At 41.0% G+C, this 13249-nt stretch overlaps 2 protein-coding genes across 5 annotated transcripts; one reads left to right on the top strand and one right to left on the bottom strand.

The window, feature by feature from the left end:
* The first annotated feature begins 346 nt into the window (after positions 1-346).
* On the top strand, positions 347-4398 carry LOC119723373 (transcription initiation factor TFIID subunit 9-like). The gene is made up of 6 exons (XM_038193979.1): positions 347-506; positions 1825-1961; positions 2188-2322; positions 2597-2636; positions 2872-3024; positions 3302-4398. Exons 1-6 carry the CDS (start codon positions 383-385, stop codon positions 3472-3474), a joined length of 762 nt encoding a protein of 253 aa, XP_038049907.1. The 5' UTR covers positions 347-382; the 3' UTR covers positions 3475-4398.
* LOC119723371 (endochitinase 2-like) lies at positions 4341-12849 on the bottom strand. 4 transcript variants are annotated; one of them, XM_038193974.1, is made up of 10 exons: positions 12832-12849; positions 12354-12416; positions 11960-12021; positions 10714-10911; positions 8519-10092; positions 8256-8368; positions 7666-7791; positions 6920-7063; positions 6406-6543; positions 4341-6024 (listed from the first exon to the last, which is right to left on the bottom strand). In XM_038193974.1, the coding sequence occupies exons 2-10, from the start codon at positions 12405-12407 to the stop codon at positions 5911-5913; spliced, it is 2523 nt and encodes an 840-aa protein (XP_038049902.1). In that variant the 5' UTR covers positions 12408-12416; positions 12832-12849; the 3' UTR covers positions 4341-5910. The 4 variants fall into 4 exon arrangements, with proteins under 4 accessions (XP_038049902.1, XP_038049901.1, XP_038049903.1 ...); XM_038193973.1 differs by lacking the exon at positions 12832-12849 and adding an exon at positions 12777-12795; XM_038193975.1 differs by lacking the exon at positions 12832-12849 and adding an exon at positions 12735-12753.
* Positions 12850-13249: the final 400 nt, after the last annotated feature.

Below are 13249 nucleotides of genomic sequence, written 5' to 3'. Positions count from 1 at the left end.
CAATTCGGTGACCTGAAATGATATGGGTTTTAATTGTTCCTTGCTCAGGGCAAGGAGCTATGCTCAGGGCCTGGGCAAGGACTAGGAGTAGGAGGGGGACTGAGGAGGGGTGTAAATTTGGAGAGGGGGAGCTGAGCTAGGCGTGGCAGCGGGTTTGTTATTTTTTTATTTATTTATTTGTTTATTTTTTGTTTAGATATTTATGATAATTATTTCCGCCCTCTGCCGAGGCTGGGGGGGGGGGGGGCGGAACTTCACAGGTGATTTTTTTTGGGTAAAATTTGAAACGTGTAGTTGGTATTTTCATTTACAACGTGTAGATGACTTAATTTTTATTTTAAAGCTTGTTTCGCGCTTGGTGGCGCTATTTTTTATTTCCACAATGGCGATTCCTCCGGCAAAAGCGGTGCCAAAAGATGCCGAAATAATGGCGGCGATTTTGAAGGACATGGGCGTTACAGAATACGAACCAAGACTTGTTAATCAGATGCTTGAATTCACGTACCGTAAGTCAGCCAAAACAGGCGGCACAGTTTCAGAATTTTATGTTGCGACTCGCGGGAATGTCACTGGCATTGCCCAGTTTCCGGACACAATTTATTGCATGCAATTAATGACTTTACGGCTTTGCAAAAACATCATTTCGAATCTTTATACCACATTTAAAAGTGTCCCTCCAATTAGAGCGCTTTGACAGCTCTAGGGCCTATTTCTTTTTAAAATTTTAAATTTGGCCTATTTTGTTTCGGGGGGGGGGGGTGGGGAGGATGTGGCGGGTGTGGAGGAGGGGCGGGGCATGAATGGTTTTTGGTGGGGGGACCCATTGAGAAAATAACATATAGTCGTGTTCCCTAACGTGGCGCACTTCGAAGCTTACCCAAATTTCCTCATGTAGTGTTGCCAAACCTCTTTGTTGACAAACCTCAAATTCATGCAGTGCAATACTGGTACTTTTACCTCATTAATGCTTGCTGTTTAACCTCTGTGAACAATTTCGGTTTCATAAAATTTAAGCGGAAATTAAAAAACGGTGGCGTCCGGAAATTGGGCACAATTTGGCGGAGTGTTCCCTAACGTGGCGCACTTAAATAAATCTCGGAAAATTCCAAATTAACATTTAAGAATTTCTGTAAACTTGATAAATTCTGATAAATCATTATTATCTCTACCTACATACCCAGCCAGATGTTTGTCACAAAATTATTTTCTTATTTTTCGGGGCATTTTCAAAGGGTTCACTTTGCACTTGAAAATAAAATCGGAAAATCACGCCAAAATAATTTTTTCTTTTAACTTTGTAGCGGGTAAATAAACTCGCGATTTATGAACGGGAGTGTTTATAACTTGATGAAATTTCACTTTCTGTGAAATTTCAGTTAAAACTTTTGCTCTAGCTAGGCGCTACAGACGAAAAATCAAAGTGCGCCACGTTAGGGTACATCAACAATACTATTTAAACACCTAAAGTTGATTTATCTTGAACTAAAACCATAGCAGGCAGCGCGACGCGTGCGACGTGAGCATTGCCCATGGAAACATCTTTTTATTCACATGTGCATTACACTTCAGCACTCCAGACTCAAGAACCATTCAGTATGTATTGATGAAAACGGGTCTGGGAATGAGACAAGGAGATTTCAGAAGTTCCTAGATGTCCGTACTAACCTATAGTTAAGATGATCTCAACTATTTCTTGTGTTGTTGGGACCTTTTCTACTTTAATTGGGCCTAATGCTGTTTGGTATTGAGTAACTAATTTATAATAAGAAATATGCCCTAAGTTCATGCAGAAGTGAACTTTACGTTTGATTTGTTTGTTCCCAGGTTATGTAACAGATGTACTGGAAGACGCCCAGGCATACAGCAATCATGCAGGACGGACAGAAATAGACTCGGATGACGTCAAGCTGGCAATACAGGGCAGGCTAGACCATTCCTTCACAACTCCACCACCACGGGAGGTAAGTCAGTAGTATATTGCATTCTGTTTAAGGCCAAGTAAACAAAATAAACCAGTTTCTCGTGCCCGCCCGCAGCGGGATTTGAACCAGTAACCTCCGGAAAACTGTATCACGCTCTACCAAAATATGTTAAGTCAGACACCATAAACCTGCACCAGGCATTAGTCTGAAGCCATAACCCTGTATAAGCCATAAAAAATGTACAAATTTTTTTTTATCGTTTCAGTTTTTGATGGAGATAGCGAGACAGAAGAATAACAACCCATTGCCGGCCATCAAACCTCACAACGGTCCCCGCTTGCCCCCGGACCGCTACTGCCTGTCAGCCTCCAACTACAGACTCAGACCGCTACAGAAAAGGGTATGCAGATCATCAATTGACCCGTTGGTACCTGTTATGCCCCAAACCTGGGATCTACCTTCCTCAATCCTACATATTCCTCCTTGTGGTTATGGACTACAAACTCACCGAGTCAAGAACCCTACAAAACAATCTACATGTACATGTATAAGTTGACCACATTCTACCTAACAATTTCTTTGAGAGGAGACAATGAAACTTCTTGTTTATCTTGTTTACTTGTAAAGGAATTTTGAAACAATTTCTATTGAAAACTATTGTTTTACTTTTGCAGGCGACACTGACAATGCCATCAAGGTTATCTTTGAGTTCAGGTGAGGCAAATCGTACTCATTATTATGCACCAATTTGAAGAAATCACAGCTTTTTAAGACATATCGTCCGTGCTCTTTAATTTTTTTAGAAATCTGAACAAGTAGCACTTATTTGCATGAACCAGTATGGATCCGAGCCAGTTACACGGCAGCTGTCTGAAATTCCTAAAAAGTGGGGCGCCTTCAAGAGTTTCTGTACTATTGCTGGATTTTTGCTTAAATTTTCCCACTGTAGGAATCTCCATGTCTTCATCAGCTGGCTCAAAGCTCTCGCCAAGTTTCACTCTTGGCGCTAAGCAGCCCTACAACATGACGGTCCGCACTCCGTCGTCCTCCAAACCCAGCAGTGCACCAATCAGCATCATCAAAGGGGTATCCAGACCCATCAGTAAGCATTACCAGAATTTATAAAACAAATACAGAATTGCTGCAAATGTCTGATGCGAAAAGTTGACATCTCCTCAATGCAAAGATTGTAAAATGATATGTGTCACAAGATCTGCTCCTTCATTTTTTGTCCAGTGAACGTGCAAGCCTTCCAGGGCTTAAAATTGTTGAATTCTAAAGAATATTTTCATTGTATTGTTGGAAACTGTAGGAAAATGTGTTTGTGTATCTACCCATCCTGTCCTCTGTAAACAAAACAATCTCCTTTTGTCCGTTAGCCACTCCCACCATCAACATGCAGTCAAGCAGCACCGCCACTAGGGCGCCCTCTATGTCCACTTCCAGCGCAGTACACACAGTTATCAAGACTGAGGTGACCTCGCCACCTCCTTCCCAGAGTTCCGTCATCCACACGACCAAGAGGAAACGGGAGGACGAGGACGATGACTGAAAGAATTCACCTTTGACCTCAGGTTGACCCATGACCTGCAACTGACCCGTAGTTCAGTCACTCTTGCATGGCCCAGAAGACTATTTCTGCAAAACTCTGAGCTGTCTTTTTTTTTGTGTCTGGCCTTAAAGATGGTTGCGAACTGAAATGTGACATCGGGAAACCAGACTTATTTCACATTAAACATTGGGTTGAACAAAGCAGGTAACTGGAGTTGGATTCGAGCCTGTACCTCTGGAACAATGGAACCGAGGTTCTACCAACTTATAACATGTGTATAAGCGTTCAATTAGCAACTGACTTCATGTAACGGTATTGTAATAGCCTGGCGTCAGTCACGCTTTCCTCTTTAAATGTATTACAGGATTGCCAGGGTTAAAACCTTTGTAATTCTTGACACACACTGATTTTCTGCAGTAGGCACCCGATACACTCAGCCTAGGGCAAGTTCGCGCAAGAACTATTAACCATTGGTTAACCATAGTTCGACTAAAGTTAGCCCGAACTCCGTCTAGTCGGCGGTGGTTGACTACGCTAGTCGACTATTTGGAACTACCCTACTTGGGCTGGTTGCATCGCTGGTAACCAATAGTTGCGCGCATTCATAATACAGCAGGGAGCCAGGATCCAGAAGTTTTGCGATGACATCTTGACCAGCGTTTGACTAGCATTAGTGTGCAGGCGTTAGACATGTCACAAATCAACCACTAGTCAACCAATGGTCCTTGCCCGAACTTGACCATAAGTGACTGTGTCTGAGAATACATTCCTGGAGAAGGATACTGCCCCCAACTTAAAAATTGGAATACCAGACGGGTGTTTTTTAAGCACCAAGAAGCTAACAGAAAGCACAAGAGCTATCCTAGTATTGTAACTATCATTTGTGTTCATGTTTTATTAATAAATATGTTAACTGTACTTGTACATATCAGACTGCCTCGACTGTAGTTTGGTGGTGTTTGTTTCAATTTTCCAAGTTCTGTTCTGTAATTCAAGTGAACTTGTAAACATATCCGAACACACGGCAGAAAAATTCAACAAAGAATACAGTGCATTAAAAAAAGTCTTGTGGGAAATGACCATCAGATATTACCAGAGGAAAAGAACACATTTTGATCATAACCAAAATCATTGTTTCGAAATCTATTTTGCTACCACAAAAACATTGCTTTGATTACCAATGAACAATTAGTCCATAACTGTATATTATAATACTTTTTTAAAATCAAATGTATCTTTTGTCATTTTTACACTTTGCACGGCTTGCCCAGGAAATGGCAATGGTATTCAGCAATTACACTCTTCAGATTAATTATGAGCAAATTCTAACAACATTTATGTGGCACACAGTCTGAATAATTAGATTATTTGTAAATGGCGAGTTCGAAATCACGTGGCTTAATTCTTCACAAGTTAGACAAATATTAAACCATGTACACGTACCCATGAAACAAAAAAAACTTGTGAAATACCCATTGCATACAGTTATAATGTTGACGTGGCAATAACATTAAATAATACACAAATAAATATAATTACAGGAGAACATAATTGCATCACTTGATATTTTATGTGACTGGGCAACACTGCGATTGACGTATCATGCCAAAAAATAATAAATAACACAAATTACATGTTGCAGACACATAAATAGATAATGTTGACAAGTCTGTTAAGCACCAAACATATCTGCTTACCTAAAATGCAGGTCGACGGCCAAAATGTGTGTGATGTGAACTACTTGGGACTGGTATTCAGTTGTGCAAAAAAATTGCTAAATTATTATTTTTTTTTTCGCTTAGCAGTTCCTGAAACTAAGTGTTCCTGGAAAAGCTTATTTTCTTACAGTCCCAAAGAAGTTTTAAAAAAGGAGCAATTTGGCAAATAATCCTTTGAATCTTCCATACCCTGATACACCAAAATGCTGAGAAAAACAATCTTAATCAACTGAATCAAAATGATTCAGAGAAAAATTCTTCGACATTATTGAGACTGAAATAAACATCAATGGATGGATTTTTTTACAACAAAAAAGACCAGCTTCTTTTCTTACAATTATTTTTTTTCTCAAAACAATGACTGTGAAACCATTCTGAAAACCTTCACCTAAAAATTATTGATGTCAAATTTAAGATATGCCTGTGACAGTTATGCACAACCACTGAACACGTCATTTACTCCAAGCTTCAAGTCTGAGACCTTGAGTCCTACTTACAAAATTTTTAGTTGGATCAATGTTACGGACTTTAGTTGCTTTGGTGAAGATCTGAAATCTTGAGTATTGAAACATCATGCAGCACTTTTATCAAAATGGTGAGTTGTGAGAGTTTTTGAGTCTTGAAAACCACCTCTGCTCCCATACGTAGTAAATTCTTGCACAGTTTAATCGGTGAGTTTTTTGAGTGCCGAGTTTTGAGTTCATAGAGTAACCCTCTGTTATTGCGCTTCAATCTTACGCCTCAGCAGTTCCCTGTGCATTTGCCGTCTCAGGTTGATGCTTTCCTTGATGTCAAATCTCACCTTCTGTTTCCAGCTCAGCCTTTTTGCATACTAAGAAAAAAGAACAAAATAACAGGAAAAAATAACAAAAATAATTTGGCAAGCCTCATAAACCTGGTCCAAGAACATACAAAATTCTATTCAACTGAGTTAGAATGGCAATATTTTCAAGCATCTGGTCTACACAATGGATCGGATTGGGTTGAAATAATTTGTGTCATGGAGTAATCCTATACGATAGCACTGCTCGGCTCACAAGTGACAGTCATTTAGTCAGTCGGTCAGTGAGTCCGTGAGATAGATAGTAACAGAGCATTTGGCTGGCCCCCTCTTTCTGCAAAAACAGTGCTTAGTGGCCACCAAAATATGGTAAAAGATAAATGAATCAAATTCTGAGAGAAGCTCAAATTTATTAATTGAATTGTAACCCACCTGGCAAATGAACAGCCCACAATCATCCATGTTCTGTTGTCTGGGGATATCCCCAACCACGTACATTTCCCATTTGATGTCCGAGAATTGCGCCTTCTCACGATGCTTGGCCTCAGATTTAAGGTAGTCTCGTATGTGCTACGAACAGGAGGGGGAAAAATAGAATTTTTTTAATATTTTCATGAAGGTACAAATAAAAATTTGAACATAATATTCATTAACGTTTTAATGTTCCTAATGTTTTGCCCCAAACCATTACAACAATTTTCACAATTTGTAAAGATTTTTGCAATGCTTCAAATTTCCAAAGGAGTTTTTACAGTTTCTCAACATTTCCAAGAACATTCCCATGATTTCTTCACACTTGATTATAAATACAATTGCCATGATTCTTCAAACATGATTTTTGAAACTTTTGAAAATTTTCTTTCACAGGAAAACCATCACTTTCCCAAAGATTTCCTTGACAATTCCCAATAGTTTCCAAGGTCTTTCCCTGAATGCCAGGCCTTACCATCATACTCCGTGGGTAGCCATCCAGCATGGTGGAGGAGTTGTAATACTCTATGATGCCCTCCTTGATGTGGACCACCACCAGAGACCAGTGGCTTTTGTTGTGCACCGGAATGAAGATTAAGTCTTGGGTAAACAGGTCCACCTGTGACGGGAGAAATATTTCATTACTATCACTATTTTATAAATGGAATTTTTGTGTCAGTGAAATGTAAATTCAATATTGGGGTTTCCCTTTTACCAACTGTCTGTGAAGAGAAATTTCAATATCAAAGTTGCAATTTCATTGGCTCTGCGCTGGAACAGTAGAGGGCGCTGTGTGGCTTACTCATGAGAGCTCAGCAAGGCAAAGGTCATTTTCCAACACCAGGCTTCGATTCAGGAACTCTCTTTGCTCAAATTAAAAACTCTCAGGCATTTGGCAGCATACACAAGCATTGTCAGAGCCCCCCCCCCCAATTAATCTATTTTATTGGCAAAATCATCCTGCTGTCAGCAAAATTGTGTGTCCATCGGCAAATTTTGGGCCGGTATGAAGAGCGCCACCTCTTGTCCGATAGTGCCCATGAACGTCAGATTTGAACAGTGCGCCCTTTTGCAGGATGGTGTCTCCCCCCTTCCCTCCCCCCTTTTGATTTGATGGAGGCAGGGACAAAATCATGTCTATCTTTTAGCACAGATTATTTGTCAATAATTTCTTGTCATCTGATACTCTCATTTTATACTCTCCTGTAGTTTTGCACTCACATTTTTTGTCCATCGCTTGACACCCTCGTAGCCTCGTTTGACCAGCGAGAAGAAAAAGAATGAGCTGTGTGTGAAGACTTTCAGTGGAGACACCACGCTGAGGAGGAAGAAGTAGGCGTTGATGACCTGCGGAGCAAAACAAAATGCATTGTCTTAACATATGAAAGTATCTGCTCACAGCTACAATGTTAGATATCCTTCAAGCACAAATTGGAACATGCAATGGTGTAGTGCCTGTGTCATACAGTTGAAACTTAAATGTCATGTTTCAGCAGTTTTTGTGCGATTTCCTGCTGTACAAATGTATGCTGAACAACTATATGCATGACCAGCAGGTAAACAATGGCAACTTTGAATAATGCGCCATTACTACGTGCAACATCAAAACACATTACAATATTTGTTAGACTGAAAAATTAGCATTGAGAATTTAGTCCGCTTGATGATAAAGTGTGATATATGCGTTTTTTTCCTCTGTTGCTGAATTGAAATTCAAACAGTACATTTTTATGGAGGAGGGTGTAACTAGCTTTGTAATGCATCCCACCTCTCAATAATTGCTAGTCTTGCCCACTTTGTCTTGGACTTACACAGTCATTAAGCCACTCCCCTTCTTCCAGGGTGTCCAGGTCCGACTTTCTCAGCTCGTTCTTGCCGATGTTGACAAGAATGGGATCAGCCTCATTGGGATCCGGCTCACCCTCTGAAGATATCAAACCAAAACAAAAATAGGAAAGGGCAAATTTTAGAGATACATTGTACTTTCTCAAAGAGCGTCCTATTACAGTGAAGAATTATGCTGAAAAAAAAAGACAATAGGTCATTTTGGAAAGTTTGTGACATTGTGAGGTACCTGTTTTGGATGGCTGGGAATCCCCACCATCCGCTGGCACGGAGCTGTTCTCCTCGCACCCATCGGCATCCACACAAATCAAGTTGATTTCGCTCTTTGAATTGGCTCTGGTGGCTAGCTTTTTACTGGCCTCCGTCCTGCGGGCCTTCCCAGGGTAAGTCTTGAGCACTCTCGAGCAACTTCTATCTACAGTTGAAGAAACCGTCGGAGTTGTGGGAACGTGTTTCGTTAAGGTGATCTCGCATATTATGGTTCCCTTCGGGACGGCCGTGACTACTGGATTAACAGGTGTATTTGCCTGATTGACAAGAATGCCGGCAACTTGTCCTGGTGACTGTCCTGTTGCCTTGTTGATGGGAACTGTTATACAGTTTACAATATTGCTGATAGTTTTGATAGTTGACCCCGCCGAAACCACAGGTTTGACTAGACACTGATTGCTCACTTTGGTGACCAATTTGCTGGTGGAAACCCCTCCCCTTACATTCCGGTTGGCAGTTGTTGACAAGCTGCTAGCACTAGCTGGCACGACTATAAAACAGCCCCCAGGGCTGCTGGGGATGTTGTTCGTGGGTGTATCTACTTGGATGGCAATCACATCTTTGCCGCGAGTGTCAGGAACGTCAATCACTGATGTTGCTGCGTCTTTTGCTTTAATATCATTCGGGATACTACTAGAAGGTGTGCCTGTTGAGTCACATACATCTTGGTTGACTACAGAGTCAGTTTTGGCATCAGCCAGATCACTGATTAGAGCAACATCCGAGTGTTCACTGTCAGTGCTGTCTTGACACCTAATGCTTGTGACAGTCTTTTCTAGCGTCGATTCAGTTTTGTAATTTAATGTCATTGCACTTTCAGGCCTGGTTGCACTCTCCCCCAGTTTTTTAGTCACGCTCTGTGTGGCACACAACGAGTTCCCGTCTGGACTGTCCGTGCCATCTTCCAAATGAATCTTCCTCATTGAATGACTAAGACGTTCCTCCTTTGGAGTCTTTACATCTGTGTCCCGACAACTCTTCTCTGGGGAGTCTTCTCCCACTTCTATGACTTGTGTGTCTGGGACCGGCGACGGATGTGTAAGATTCCTCTTAGAGTTGGGCGTATTTTTTCCATGCTTCTTGAGGGAGGTTTTCTCCTGTCTGTCGTCACAGCATGTGCACATGTGGCTGACCCTGGGTCGAACTCGCTGACTTCCCCTCGTTGGTGACTGGTCAGATTCAAGCCTCCGTTTCAATCCTGGTCTGGGAGTTGGTGATCCATCCACTGGTTTCCTGCATCCCTGGCACTGACCCTCACCGTGTGAGCTGGAATCATCGGTAATCGTCTGCAATGCTGCCTTTGCATTCATTCTCGTTCGGGATTTCCTTTTGGTCTGGATTTTTTTAGTTGGATCAGCGTTGCTAGCCTCGATTTCCGGAGGCGAGGCATAATTGGAAAGATCAATCGTACTTGGAGATTCTTCACTCTCAACTTTCCTCCGTTTGCTCTTGGTGGGCGTGTTGGGGTCTTCAGAATCTTCTGTGCTGCTCACTTTGGTTAGGTCTTCAACGTCTTCACTGTCATCTGTGCAACTGCAAAGAAAAAACAGACAAATTGAAAACCTTGACGTTCGATACCACATCAAGAATAGGTCATTTTAAGATGTGAAACGGCAAGTTGGATGCTTGGATGAACCACATTTCAAGCACCAGAATGCAAGGTGAAACCGTGTGAAATACTAATAGCACTTTATGCATTCACAGCTTCCCAAGAAATTCTGAGACAAAATCACAAGCTTGTTCGGTTGGACTGCAAACCATAATCTCCAGCATCGGAGTGCAGTTAACGTCACATTTGCTGTGGTCAGCTGACTGATTGGAATCTTATACATTAGCAGGTACTGCAAGCAATAATTTGGTTTAGAATTCTACCAAAACTTGTTTACCCTAACCCAGCCAGATGCAACACTGCGCAACAGTCTGTGGGACCGTGCTGCATTGAGCCATCAACACCAGTGCACAAACTGTCAATTCTGAGACAATGAGAGCTAGTCCCATTGAACAATGCCACAGTTGTATCCTACTGCAGTTGGTGACCACAGACTCCGAGGCATTTTGGCCTTGAGACTTTTGACCTGACAGATCTTGCTACACTGGACAGGCTTCTCACTTTTGTTGATGCGTTGGGCAGGGTTTACCATAGCGTTACCATACCTTGTAATGCTATCTGAGGACATTGCTTTGTCGTGCTGCCTGCCATCAACCCGCTGGACTCCGCCTTCGCCTACCATCTCGGCAATCAGATGCGTACCAGACCTGTCATTTACTTTGTTGATCTTGTTGTTGGGTTGGAGTCGAGCACCGTGCCTGTCCCTCAGGATTAGTTGTTCAGGTTTTGGTTGGTTTTCACTCCTGGAAAAAAAGATGACATCATACCTATTAAGCTTCATGGACGGTTCCACAGGTCTCGCTCTTCCCAGCAAAAGGTTACTCAGCTAAATCGACTACACATTTTCTGAGGGAGGATGTTGATAAAGATGAAGTCTTTATTTCTAGGCCTTGCTGGCTGATAACTAACAATGGAATAAAAATGCACAGGATTTTAATCCAAGTAAAATGCATGTCTGGTGGCTTTATGGTCACTTTTCACAAGTACCCCCTTCACTAGGTTAAAGATGACACAGTTTTGTACACAGAGCCCTCAAGAGTCACCAGGTGTCATTTACCGTCGTTACCAGGCGTAGGTTGCCTTATAAGTTTGTGGTCTCATGTGCTGCCAGGGACAGGCAGAAAGAGGCAGGCAAGTTAGCATGAACCAAACTTCCTCAGAGTCTGTGGTCACCAGCTGTAGCAGGAAACAACTTACATGTAGGCCCTGAAATGTGGCTCAAATACTGGACTTCTTTCGTATTGTGAGCCACAGAACAGTCATACAGTAAATCTGAGGAAAAGTAGATTTTGAGGAAATCGAAATCGAGACTTATTTTTTTCACTTGATATTCACCAAGATGCTTACCTGGTATAATAAAAATAACCAGAGATCCAAAGGTCACATGTACATGACCTGTGACATAGAGAAAATAACTGCAACCTTGAAAAGTACAGGATAACTCCACCTATAGAAACAGACTTAAATTTTTCCTGGGTATAAGCCGGTAATTATATACCATGGTGAATATGTTGGACGCAATCAGTCAATCACGCTGCTACCAGTCAAACATCATTTCTTTCTAATTCATGGCTCTATAGGGATTTTTTTAAGGGTAAGTAAAGTACAAAATATCCTACAGAATCGACCCATCACGCAACGCATTTCTGCGTGATGGACCGATCGCACCTAACAATTTAATACGGACACTGATGGAGGAAGTCCAGTATTTGAGCCACATTATGGGGCTAGATACGACTGCGGCGTTGTTCAATGGGACTAGTGTTTATTGTTCCAGAATTGGCTGTTTACCTGTCAGTTATCAAGCGTGAGAGCTCATACGCATTCACCGATTTTTGACACTTCAATGTAACCTGTAAGTTAAGTGGAAACAATCGCGAAATTCAAGTAAACAAACTCAAAATTACTTGATAAAAACAGAAAGAAAGAAAAACAGAAAAAGTAACTTTAATAATCATTCACCAATGTTATGAATCAATACAGTGTAAATAGCGAGGCATTATTATACAAAGTACAGCAAGTCAGCAATTAACATTTACATAATTAATTTACAATTGAATTTAGACAAGTGTCAATCATCTCGTCTGGTACCTTTTCATTATGCAATGTTTACTATGAAACTTAAAAGGATCGTCAGGGAACCGATCCCTTCCGCATTTCCGCTAAATAGCAAAAAAAATCATACCCATTTCGTGCTGTTTTCAGAGACTACCTCAACAGTGACGCTGTTTGTAGACATCGCTAAACACTTTGACAAAAGTACAAAGGTCTTATGGATTAACCGGGTGGTTTTCAGTCCTAACACCGAGTGTTTTTGTAATCTAACGTTACGTTACACTTTAGTTACGCATGCACCGTGTGCATCGCCGATTGTTCACGAGACTGGTATTCGTTCAGTGTAGTTCATTTGTATGAGGAAGTAAAATGGGTACCAGTGCACAATTATAACAAGGGCGCTGCCATATTGAATTTATTCTGTAAATTTACAAAATAAATTCAAGTCTAAATATCATGTATTATATCAGGACCCACTTCCTATTGCTTTGTACGGAAGTGGAAAAAATACTTATTAGCTGTCTATTGAGAGTTTTCAGCACAACATCTTCACCATTTTATTATTTTCATTCATGAAATGTTTGCATTTTTTTTAATCATAAATATACGTCATTGAGTACGGCAGTGCCGGCTCACTCTAAAAGGTCACAACCTTATTCATACGCAGGATTTTCTCAACATCTAAAATACTTGCATAAAATGCTTGTGATATTTTGATTTATGTATCTGTTTTTATGGATATGCAATCATTCGTTAAATTCAATAACAAAACCCAACTAATTGTGTATAAAATTAAAACGAAAACTAAGTATCGACAATGTAGTTCTGAAAGGTCATGCGGTTATCAGGCTTCACCCGTCTCTCAACTTCGTTCGCTGTAATTTTCTCCAGCAGATAGAGAGGAATTTGTTATATTTTGACGTTTGTGGAAAACAGCTCCAACATTTGAGCACATTGTAGTATTTCCTATACATCAGTGAAGAAACAAAAAAGTCGAAAAGAGAGAATACGTGCCTATGTAATCAG

The sequence above is a fragment of the Patiria miniata genome, unplaced genomic scaffold (assembly GCF_015706575.1).
Source record: "Patiria miniata isolate m_02_andy unplaced genomic scaffold, ASM1570657v1 HiC_scaffold_17, whole genome shotgun sequence".
NCBI classification, from domain to species: Eukaryota; Metazoa; Echinodermata; class Asteroidea; order Valvatida; family Asterinidae; genus Patiria; species Patiria miniata.
Note: the sequence above shows the minus strand (reverse complement) of the source record. Positions and strands in the feature narration are given on the sequence as shown.